Source organism: Salvelinus namaycush, chromosome 6 (genome assembly GCF_016432855.1).
Source record: "Salvelinus namaycush isolate Seneca chromosome 6, SaNama_1.0, whole genome shotgun sequence".
Taxonomy (NCBI): domain Eukaryota; kingdom Metazoa; phylum Chordata; class Actinopteri; order Salmoniformes; family Salmonidae; genus Salvelinus; species Salvelinus namaycush.
Window position 1 is genome coordinate 32,873,458 of NC_052312.1, and position 12,404 is coordinate 32,885,861.

The window sequence follows — 12,404 nt, forward strand, 5'->3', positions numbered from 1 at the left end:
TCAGTGCAAAGGTTCTTGCAATTGCTATTGCCAGCCCATCAGTAAAATCCATAAAGTGCAGGTAAGTTGGTGTGACTGTTCCAAGTCTCCTACCACCGTAGAAAAACCCACGACAAAGACTTCAACAACAGGTAAGGAGCTCTCCAAATTTTTTGTCCAAAGCTTTAGAACAAATGGGGGAAAATAATGGGTGAACTTTGCTGAAAGGCCTTCTGATATCATTAAAAGGTCCTGAAGAGTCATTCTGATTCCCATGTAAAATAGCCTTTTGAGTGACAAAAATATCACCCATTATATTGTTTTGGGATAGAAACGCTAAACATTTTAGAAAATTACTTTTTCTCTCATGGCTAGCTACCAGGAAGTTTGAAAAGACAGGCTGAGTGGGCGGGGAGCTTATATTCATGAACTCGCCTTGAACGAGAGCTCTTTTAAATGCCTATGTCAAGAAACTTGGATGCAATGAGCAGCATTGCAGTAAAATCCTCTCAAGCTAATCTGGTGCTACACAAAGCTACTCAAACAACATTGAAATCGCATCAATGATATACATTTTTTTTTATATACATCTCCCGTTTGGCATGTTTCCGGTGTTGCGGTTCACAGCAGCACTGAAGGATGTGTTAACATGACAACTGTGTCAGGGTTCTGAACGACCCGTTCCCCCTTTAGTTTCACGCTGGCTGAAGACCTAGCTAGCCAGTGACGAGGTAACACCAGTAGAGTAGTTATCTAGCTCTATAAACCACGCCCCTCTGCAAACACGCTTTCTCCAATGTTGGTTACAAGGCAGTACTTATTTAAATTAGGTAAGAGAATATCATGTTACCATTGGTGTATTAAAACGAGAGCATTAGGGTGATGTCACCTTATCCCCTTAATAATCCTGCTTCCTGAATCCAAGTGTTTGATACCGGGGGTGGGGACCAGTAACTTTATGACCAAACTTTATCAATGTAGAAGAAACAGTCGTTTTTCATACTTTGGTCATCATATTTTCATCCAAATATCATCCAAATTCATGAAAAACATAATTTTGACAGTTCATGACCTTTAAGAATAATATATTATACACCCATACATGGTACTGGGGATGATTTCTGCATCCACTTTCCTCTAAGCTAAGTCCATTCTCTTCTTTGGTCGGTGGCGAGACTTGGTGACCACCGCCAAACAACATCTCACAGTCTTCAGTCAGTGACATCAACAAGTGAACTTCAGCTAAGTGTGTCCTGATAGGCCCGGTCTGAGGGTGACTTCGACCAATCAGAAGACTAATAGGAAGAATGCTCTTGTGAAAATGGAGGACACCACAAAAGGACCAAAAGTCTTGACAGGAGACAGAGAGAAAGGTAGGGATAGAAAACCCTTCTCTGCCGTGTAGAGATACACTAGAAACAGCAGAAAGGGCTTCCCCACTGAGAGAAGAGGCGAGGAGTCAGGAAGTGCTGGAAAAGACCCTCTGGTCTGTCTGTCTGTCAGTCCATATCATACAGTATGTACAGTAACACGTGTCCCATCCATCTATCCTTGCAGTAGTAGAAGCATCTCACTGACAGGGGCCTGAGGGCTGTTCTCAAATCACAAATAACACCTTATTCCCTATGTATTACGCTACCTTTGACCAAAACGTGTATGTTAACTGCATAGGGCTCTGCTCAAAAGTAGCACACTTATTAGGGAATAGTGTGTTATTTGATCCTTTCTCCTTGACCCTTGACCTACAGAGAGGGAGAGAGAGAGGGGACAGTGACAGTTCAATGGGGCTGCGTTTGCCATGGAACTCGCTGGGGGGTGGAGTTTTGGATAGGATACTGCGGGGTAGGGTATGGGGGCATGTGGTGTGGCTGTGAGGGAGCACATCCAGAGTTGGAGGCAGAGTTGGAGGGCATGTTGTGGAGGTAAACAGGGGCTGTAGGGGCAGTCGGGGCGGTGGGGGTGGGGACTCTCTGGAGCACTACGTGGGGGTAGATGATCTGACTCTCTGCCCGGAACAGACCAGGAAGCGGGGCCTTCAGTAGGCTCTCCTGACTCCTAGAGAAAGAGAGAAAGAGAGAGAGACCTTAGAATCAGTGGAAACAACATTTCTCTACAACCCAATGTATTAGGCGTCTATAAAAGGTGCCTACAGTAGCAGGTTCCAATTGATATTTACAACACGTTTAGGTTCATACAGTAGATCGTAGGTTCTCACCTCTGGTATCCGCGGTTGTCGAAGCCGGCCATGCCCCCCAGGTAGACCGGGCTCTCTGCAGCCAGCCGGAGGTCCGGCCGCTGGGACAGGTGGAAGATCTTAGGAGGGGGGTACGTGTCCCAATCCCCCTCCTCTCTCTCCAGCCAGCACTCACTACGCCGAGAAGACCGCGTGTCTCTACGCCTGGAGAGAGGTGATTATCATCATCTCCATCAATATCACCTCTGTCTCCTCTTTCCGGTAAAGGTTTGAAGTGTGCGTGTCTGTGTGATACCGATATGTTTTCTTATATACCAAATATGCCAGATATTGTTGTTGTGGGGGGAGGCCAGAGGGAGGTGTTCATTTTGGAAGTGTGTTGCTCTTTTGACTACTACATGGAGCAGGCATTTGCTGCCAAGTTGCTGAAATAACAGACCCTCGTGTCACGCCTGAACAGCCTTGGTTATCTGTGCAAACTTGTGGTGCTGATATTTGGGAGTCTCGGCCAGGTTGACAGTACGGGCGTTCAGACCGCAGGCCTGCATCGCACAAAGGCAAAGCATGTAGCGAGGTACTGCTTCCTAATTTGTGGATTAAAATGAAGCATTTCAAATGTGTGTGTGTGCGCTTGCCTGCGTCTGTGAATGCGTGCGAGTGTGTGTACTGTACCTGCTCCTGCCGTCCCTCCTGGAGCCCCTGTCCTTCCCAGTGCGTTCCTGCAGGCAGCAGATGATGAAGGAGAGCGACATTGCCAGGATGACGATGCCACTGACCACCGAAGCCAGCACGGCCACGCGCAGACCCCGGTCCTCTGGCCTCGGGATGGCTGAAAGGGGAAGGCAGATCAAGGGAAAGCCGAATGACTTTCACATATCATGTCGCTTCAGATATATTTCTTAAGATCTGTGATAACTGCAGGGGTGGGAGCTAGGAGTAGGGAGCTAGGAAAGAAGGGTAGGAGAAATGTGTAGCAGCTAGGAGAAGGGAGTTAGGGAAGGAGGGTACGAGCTAGGAGAAATGGGCACAGAATAGGAGAAGAGGCTTGGAACTAAAGGGCTAGCGAGTGATTGGACCAGCTGTGTTGTCTCACCCTCACAGACTGGCAGGAAGTTGCTCCACTGGGGTTTGCCTGCCCGGACGCTGCAGGAGATCTTATCACTGCCCACCAGCTGGTAGCCCTCCCTGCACCAGAAGGCCAGCACTGTACCCACCGACACCCCCGTCCCACGCTCTACATAGAACGACCCCCGCCTCGGGGGAAGCACGGACACACACAACAGACCTGGGGAGAGCGGGAGACGGACAGTGAATCTGAGAACTACAAAAGCAGAACAAGAGGGGTTTAGAATATATATATAATATTCATTTATTACTAATATTCATATCTAGCATAAGGTATAAACTCTCGAGAGGTGTTAAATCTAAAGCTCTCAGAGTACATTTAAACACAGTTTAATTTGCTGTTAATAGAAAGAGGGCAGAGAGAGAAAGAGACATGTTTCTCGGCGAACAAGGCAAGGCCTATTGTGCGCCGCCCTATGGGACTCCCAAACAAGGACGGTTGTGATACAGCCTGGAATCGAACCAGGGTCTATAGTGACGCCTCCAGCACTGAGATGCAGTGCCTTAGACCGCTTCGCCACTCGGGAGCCCCTTAAGTATCAGAATGGGTGATTAATAATAAACGGGTCTTAAATACATCTAAAAGTAAAAGCATTGTATTTGGTTCAAAACATTCTGTAAGACCTAAACCTCAACTGGAGTTGTACGTAAAGGGTGTGGCCATTGAGCAAGTTGAGGAAGCTAAACTCCTAGGTATAACAGTGGATGGTCATTTATCATGGTCAAGTCATATTGACAAGGTTGTTGTGAAGATGGGGAGGAGTATATCTGCTATAGACATATATTCTTTGTTTTTGACAAAAGAAAATCAACTGTGCTAATTGTTCAAGCTCTGGTCTTGTCCCTTCTTGATTACTGTCCGGTAATATGGTCAAGTGCAGCAAAGAAAGACCTAGCAAAGCTGCAGCTGGTTCAAAACAGAGCAACAAAAAACAACAGCTCATGGCACATTAGGGACTGTGAAATGACACACACACAGGCACACTACCACACTCTAACAAAAACAATCTACACACGCGTTATTTTTTAGTTGTATTGTTTGTATATCATTGTATTTTACATTTTGTGGGACTGTTCTTGTACATCAGTAAACAGGTTTCCATCCAGACTTTTTATGCAAGTAAAGTACGTAGGATAAGAAATGTCACGACAGGCCTGGTGGAAACAGCAAATGTATCGGTAAACTTTCCAAATGTCCACAAAACAAAATACACAGGGTGGGATCTTTTTGTGTCGGTACAATTCATTATGCGAGAAGTGGCGGTGGTAACGTCTTTATGCGCAAATATTGATATAATAACCATCATATCGAAATCAACTTGGAGTCACGCGATGATATGTTGTGTGGTCCTCCCACTACGACTCGGGAAAGCATGCAGTTTATTAAATAAATAAATAAATAAATATTAAATAAACGATGATGATGATAAATGATGAACTTCACAGGATGGTGAAAGTGCAAGGTGATGAGCTTGATGTTGCTTTCCCAATAATTATTGAGGGTCTTATTCTGGTGACATGATGATCGATGTTTGGCTGATCGATGCTTGGCTTCCGTTTGACAAATCCAAATAATCTCGCTCTTCTGTGCATAATAATCTCATAATGCAGTAGGTTAAACCCGCACTGTATCTGCAAACTGTTGGCTAGAGGGCATATACCAAGACCAGAGCGGGCACATTCGCTATATAACGCAAACATTTTTTGTTACAAAACCATCAGAGTTTTTATTCGTATTTTTATGCGCGCTACGTCATCACCCACAACAAGTCAATTTGATGGAAACCCATCTCTTGTGGGAAAACGTGCATATTGTTAACATGCGGATTTTTGAATATTTGCAAGAAAATCTGGCGCCAATCAGTGTTTTGCTACTTGTTTTATGTTTTTTTTGTGGACCCCGGGAAGAATAGTTGCTGTTTCGCAAAAACAAATGGGAATCCGAATGAACGAATAAACCAATAAACAATCGATTCAGTAGAGAGCAGTACTGATGCTGAGTTGTAATGTTATGTTATTCCTGTCTTGTGATGTTATTAGTGCTCTAAGACCCTGAAAGCACGCAGGCGGCTGTCTGCTGATTAGATATGACAGATGGGGGGATTTCTGTTCTGCAGCGGTGCAGCGAGAGAGGGGGGGGGGGGGGGGGGGGGGGGGGGTTAAAAAGAGAGAGAGAGAGAGAGAGAGAGCTAGCCATGAGGGGATGAAGGAAGTTGATACTACTGCACTAGGGCTTTACTCTTGCTCTCTCTTTTCCCAAACACACACACACACACATACATGGACACGCACACGCACACAAACACACACACACACACACAACACACACACACACTGCATGAAAGCCAAGACAGGCACACATACAAACATGTGAATAACAATATGACAGACATGGGTGCAGTGTCCACAGCAGATCATTTTCCCTACTGAGTCCAACATAGGACTGATTCTGCATCACCACGCAGCATCTGCTTGCATATATTCATGCCCTGATACACACAAACACACAGGCACACACACACACACACAAAATCAGGCACACACTCTCATACACACCAGCCGAGCTTAGACCTGAGTCATCATAGAGTTTAATCAGGAATGCAGCCCCTAAGCCATATGCCTCCCCTCCCAACACACACACACACACACACACACACACACACACACACACACACGTGACACAGTCTATATTAGTAGGCCTACAGCGCAATGTGCTATTGGGATGTTCCCTGCACAGCTCAGAAGATACCCTTCCATTTTAATATCTTGTGGAGTGGCCTTTGGACTGCCATTAGAGTGTTTCTATTGTTATGTTAGACAGCTGGGTTTGGCTACTGGGTGAATGTTGGGTCTGTCTCATTCTGATCAGCTTATCTCCAGTGGGCCGCCATTCACAGGGCTTAGCTGGCACGGCAATACTGTGGGCTGCCTGCAACCAACCTGGCAACCTGACTCTCACAACATAACAACTGCCCCTTTCTTCTCTCTTCTTGATGTTCCCTCGATCCCTCTCTCTTTGTCCGCCTCAGGGTCCTCACAGATAGGCGCTCAGAATAGTGCCTGATTAAATAAAGATTAGGTCCACCATTAAAGATTCATCCACACACAAAAACACTCACGCACGCACACACACACACACACACACACACACACACACACACACACACACACACACACACACACACACATGCTCACTCTCCGCTCGGAGCTGCTTCACTACTGACCATACAGTACACTCCCTGAGTTGCCCTGCAGCAAGGCAGAGAAGGCTGCTGGACCACCTGGCTTGTGACACACCCCAGAGGCCACAACAACCTCTATAATCTAGATATGATCACTTCTCTACCATTGCGTCATCCCTCCATCAGAATTAGTGTTGCAAAATTATATAACTTTCCTAAAATGCCAGGTTTTCTAGAAATCCTGGTCGGAAGATTCCCTAAACAGAGGTGAACAAGCAGTAAATCCAGGATCCTTCAAAAAGGTTTTCTGGATTTTGGGGAAAGTTACCAGGATTTCCCACATAAAAAATGACTATATTATACTATGGTATAAATACTATAGTATTTATTGTAGTATTTTTACAGGCTATAGTATTTACTGTAGTGTTTTTGCAGACATTACTGTAGTATTTTTTTTATGCTGCTTCGGCAAAAGCTAATGGGCATCCGAATGAACCAATGAACAAATAAACCAACAGACAAGCGATCCAGCAGAGAGCAGCACTGATGCTGAGTTGTAATGTTACGTTATTTCTGTGTTGTGATGTTCGTTTTGTGGATAATACAGCAGTAGTTACTGTAGTATTCTATTAGAATGCTACCACATTCTATAGTAAGTATTACACATGATCGAGGGATACTACAGTGTGTAAGTACTTTAGTATTCTATAGTAAACTGTAATATTTTTTTCATGCGGGTTCACAACCCTGAAGCTGAGTAACCCCTATTGACCCTCTAATACATGCAGGGAGGGAGGTTGAACCACCTGATTAGCCTGGTGATCTATTGTCTTTTGTTTTGGACAGTCAGCCTTCCGCTAAACAAACTGCCCTCTTGTTCATTTTTGTATTATTTTTCTCACCCCTCTATCTCTCTTATATCTCTCTTATATCTCTCTTATATCTCTCTTATATCTCTCTTATATCTCTCTTACTCTCTCTCTTACTCTCTCTCTTACTCTCTCTCTCTCTCTCTCTCTCTCTCTCTCTCTCTCTCTCTCTCTCTCTCTCTCTCTCTCTCTCTCTCTCTCTCTCTCTCTCTCTCTCTCTCTCTCTCTCTCTCTCTCTCTCTCTCTCTCTCTCTCTCTCTCTCTCTCTCTCTCTCTCTCTCTCTCTCTCTCTCTCTCTCTCTCTCTCTCTCTCTCTCTCTCAATTCAGGGGGCTTTATTGGCATGGGAAACATGTGTTAACATTGCCAAAGCAAGTGAGGTAATAATAATATACAAAAGTGAAATAAACAATAAAAATTAACAGTAAACATTACACATACAGAAGTTTCAAAACAATAAAGACATTACAAATGTCATATTATATATATACAGTGTTGTAACAATGTACAAATGGTTAAAGTACACCTCTCTCTTTCTCTCAACCCCCTCTCCATCAGAGCGTGATGTAGCAGCAGTCTATTCCTGTGGTCTCTCTCTCCGCTACTCTCTGACACGGCCAATGATCTAATCCCCTTAACACTCCCTGTACCGTGAGAGGGGTGAGGTAGGGATAGAGGAATGACAGGGATGAGTGGAAACAAGGTCCTGGCCTCCTTCACCGGAGAACTCTCTATTTCTCCGAGTCCTCGCCGAGTTTTAGATGAGAGCCCTTGACGTGCGTATCTCGCTCTCTCGCTCTCTGTTATTTTAAGAACAAATGGAGGGATGGTGTTCCGAGTGCTGCACTTTCCCTCTAACTTTTCCCTCTGACAATAACCGACGATAACTTTATCTCGAGAACTATATTTGTTTTCCCTCTCCCTTCCTCACTCCAACGTTACCTCTCTCTCTCTCTGTTAAGGGGTGGACCTGGGCCTTGTGAGGCTGGAAGTATTGGTTAAACATAGCTCGGGTCTTCTGACCATGCAGTGAACAGTAATAATAGGACTGGTTGTGTGCCAGCGGAGGATGCTGGACAGACTGACAGCAGCTAGAGCTCCCCAGTTAGAATGTCTGCATTGTTTAAGCTGTGGAACATGGACCAGGAGTGTCAGTTCTATTAACCCTCTGTCCATTAACCGTCTGGGCGGAACTACACGCTACAGTATTTTGTAACAAGATACTTCTGAGAGCTTTGTATTTTCAAAATACTTTTCTATAAGAATTATTTAAGCGGTTTACAATTTTGTGGCACCTTTTCATCCTGCCAGTGGTGTAAAAAGTACCCAATTGTCATACTTGAGTAAAAGTAAAGATACCTTAATAGAAAATGACTCAAGTGGAAGTCACCCAGTAAAACACTACTTGAGTATTGGTTTTAAATATACTTCAGTATCGAAAGTAAATGTAATTGCTCAAATATACTTAAGTATCAAAGTAAAAGTATAAATCGTTGCAAATTTCTTATATTAAGCAAACCAGACGGTGCCATTTTCTTTAAGGATAGCCAGGGGCACACTCCAACACTCAGGCAATTTTTTTTTAAAGCATGTGTGTTTAGCGAGTATGCCAGATCAGAGGCAGTAGGGATCACCAAGGATGTTCTCTTGATAAGTGAGTGAATTGGACCATTTTCTTGTCCTGCTAAACATTAAAAATTTAACAAGTACTTTTGTGTGTCAGGGAAAATGTATGGAGTAAAAAGTACATTATTGTCTTTAGGAATGTAGTGAAGTAAAAGTAAAAGTTGTCAAAAATATAAATACACTACCGGTCAAAAGTTTTAGAACACCTACTCATTCAAGGGTTTTTTCTATATTTTTACTATTTTCTACATTGTAGAATAATACTGTAGACATAAAAACTATTAAATTACACATATGGAATCATGTAGTAACCAAAAAAGTGTTAAACAAGTCAAAATATATTTTATATTTGAGATTCTTCAAATAGCCACCCTTTGACTCGATGACAGCTTTGCACACGCTTGGCATTCTCTCAACCAGCTTCATGAGGTAGTCACCTGGATTGCATTTCAATTAACAGGTGTGCCTTGTTGAAAGTTAATTTGTGGAATTTCTTTCCTTCTTAATGCGTTTGAGCCCATCAGTTGTGTTGTGACAAGGGGGGTATACAGAAGATAGCCCTATTTGGTAAAAGACCAAGTCCATATAATGGCAAGAACTGCTCAAATAAGCAAAGATAAACGACAGTCCATCATTACTTTAACACATGATTGTCAGTCAATAAAGGAAAATTGCAAGAACTTCAAGCGCAGTCGCAAAAACCATCAAGCGCTATGATGAAACTGGCTCTCATGAAATGGAAGACCCAGAGTTACCTCTGCTGCAGAGGATAAGTTCACTAGAGTTACCAGCCTCAGGAATTGCAGCCCAAATAAATGCTTCACAGAGTTCAAGTAACAGACACATCTCAACATCAACTGTTCAGAGGAGACTTTGTGAATCAGGCCTTCATGGTCGAATTGCTGCAAAGAAACCACTACTAAAGGACAACAATAATAAGACTTGCTTGGGCCAAGAAACACGAGCAATGGACATTAGACTGGTGGAGTCAAATTCTGAGATTTTTGGTTTCAACTGCCGTGTCTTTGTGAGACGCGGTGTGGGTGAACGGATGATCTCTGCATCTGTATTTCCCACCGTAAAGCATGGAGGAGTAGGTGTTATGGTGTGGGGGTGCTTTGCTGTTGACACTGTCTGTGATTTATTAAGAATTCACACTTAACCAGCATGGCTACCACAGCATTCTGCAGCGATAAGCTGATGTAAAATACTTAAGTACAAATACTTTAAAGTACTACTAAGTCGTTTTTTGGAGTATCTGTACTTTACTTTACTACACTAATGGTCAAAATATATGGTTATCTCAAGAATCGCAAATATAAAATATATTTTGATATGTTTGATATGTTAACACTTTTTTGGTTACTACATGTTTCCATATGTGTTATTTCATAGTTTTGATGTCTTCACTATTATTCTACAATGTAGAAAATAGTAAAAATAAAGAAAAACCCTTGGATGAGTAGGTGTTCTAAAACTTTTGACCATTAGTGTAGTAAAGTAAAGTACAGAAACCCCCAAAAAACTACTTAGTAGTACTTTAAAGTATTTGTAGTTAACTATTTTACACCACTGCACCCTGCATTGGTATCAGGAGTCTGATGGTGCTATGGTGTGATAAGAGTGTCTGCTAAATGAACTAAATATAAATGTAATGAAAAATGGCAAAGCATGCTGAGTATTATTCTAATAAGCTCTGCCCCAAAACAAGTCCAGTGTGCTTTGCAGTTCATTTTGGTATTTACCACATATCACAGTAAGTCAAATGTTTCTGTAACCGTTACCTGAGAATGTTCTTGCTGTTTGTCCTGGCTACTTGCAAATTTACTTTGTATTTTGAAATACATGTATTTGTATTTTAAAATACTATACTTGACCAAATACAAGTATTTTCTAGTTCATTTTGATACGTTGATCTTTATGGTAATTTGTAATTGTGTTTTGTCATTTCTGCCCAACCCTGTGCCACAACTGCAGAATACAAACTCTCCCCTGCTAGCAAAACAACTAATGGAATGGAAAAGGGAGATAAAGTAGGGAGAAAAAACAACAAATCTATCACTTTCATTGACCCCCTAATGGCAATATCAATATGCCATTTACAGAGTGTACTGGTAGGGACCAGGGCAGTCTAGTCACAGGGGAGCTGCTCAGGATTCTGCCCAGAAAGAGTGTGATCTATCAGGCATGGAGAGGAGAGGGCTAAGGGGAAGTGTGCTGTGGACCAGCGGGATCTCATTATAAAATATTTATTCCCACTGGGAGAGAGAGAGAGCGAGAGAGAGCTGCTGTTATGAAACCAAACTGTGTGTTTTTTAAACCTTTAAGGAGATTTGCATCGTTGTGGTTAGTGTGTGTCCATTTCTGTCTGTGTGTATGCACGTGTTCATGCCATGCACGTGCGGGTGGTGGTGGGACTGTGTAATAGCGTGTGTGTGTGTGTGTGTGTGTGTGTGTGTGTGTGTGTGTGTGTGTGTGTGTGTGCGAGAGAGAGCGAGCGAGAGAGAGAATGGCATGCTCCACTAACCGCTAACTCATGCACACAGCAGCATCATAATGGCATCTTGATGATTTCTCTTTAGGCAGTGCAGCTGAACAGTGGACATGATGAGACATCACAACCACAGGATCTGAAGCCACGAACACCCCCAGGCTCTAATTAGGAAGTTCTGAGTCTGAACTGCTTCACATTGGATTCTAATAAAGTTTAGACAAGTCGAAAACACTTGCACACTACTCAAGCTCTCATATGACGGCTGATAGCGCCATTCTGTGTACAGATAGGCAAACCTTTACAGACATACACATGCGGACAAACAAGCAGACACACAGGCCTAATTACACAACTGTTTCACTTGCACCTGCAAGCATAAACACTGTAGTAGTACACACCACAAACAGAACACAAGTTTGTATGTAGTATTAGTTTGTAGCAGTATTAGACATCAGTCCAGGAGACCTCGGACTCACCTGTGTGGTTGCTGGTAGCTGCCTGTGACTCTAACTCTGTTGGGGACCCCGTCTGTAGCTCAGGCTGTGTCTGTAGCTCTGCCTGTGTCTGTGCCACAGTCTGTGCCTCTGTCCGTAGCTCTGGCTGGGTCTGAAACTCTGCACGTGTCTGTGCCTCTGTCTGATGGTCTGGCTGTGTCCGTACTTCAGTCCGTGTCTCTGTAGAAATGGGAGGATCAGAGGTGGTCTCTTGGAGGAGGGGGCTGACCGACGAGCATGCAGCCAGGGCCAGTGCACACACCAGGGGCCACATCAGGGCCCACCCACACAGGGGCCTCCCTCCTCTAGACATGGGGACAGGCAGGAGAGGAAGATACCAAGATGTCCTCAGTAGCACTAGACGTCCTTTCTCCGTCACTCTCTCATGGCCAGATGACACTCACCGCTGGTCCCTTACCGTCCCGCCACTCGAGGTCTCCCA

At 43.8% G+C, this 12,404-nt stretch overlaps 1 protein-coding gene across 1 annotated transcript; it reads right to left on the bottom strand.

Moving 5' to 3' along the window:
- Positions 1–1,757: 1,757 nt before the first annotated feature.
- Positions 1,758–12,236, bottom strand: LOC120049075. Its single transcript, XM_038995323.1, has 5 exons — positions 11,945–12,236; positions 3,267–3,458; positions 2,846–3,002; positions 2,195–2,377; positions 1,758–2,034 (listed from the first exon to the last, which is right to left on the bottom strand). The coding sequence occupies exons 1-5, from the start codon at positions 12,234–12,236 to the stop codon at positions 1,758–1,760; spliced, it is 1,101 nt and encodes a 366-aa protein (XP_038851251.1).
- Positions 12,237–12,404: the final 168 nt, after the last annotated feature.

What these genes read in the sequence shown, in the direction of transcription:
- LOC120049075 (XM_038995323.1), bottom strand. Translation starts at nt 12,236, where the DNA reads ATGTGGCCCCTGGTGTGTGCACTGGCCCTGGCTGCATGCTCGTCGGTC. An exon ending in CTTCCTGCCAGTCTGTGAGG is followed by an intron (nt 3,003 to 3,266) that starts GTGAGACAACAC and finishes TTCCCCTTTCAG; the next exon opens with CCATCCCGAGGCCAGAGGAC. An exon ending in GACAACCGCGGATACCAGAG is followed by an intron (nt 2,035 to 2,194) that starts GTGAGAACCTAC and finishes CTCTTTCTCTAG; the next exon opens with GAGTCAGGAGAGCCTACTGA.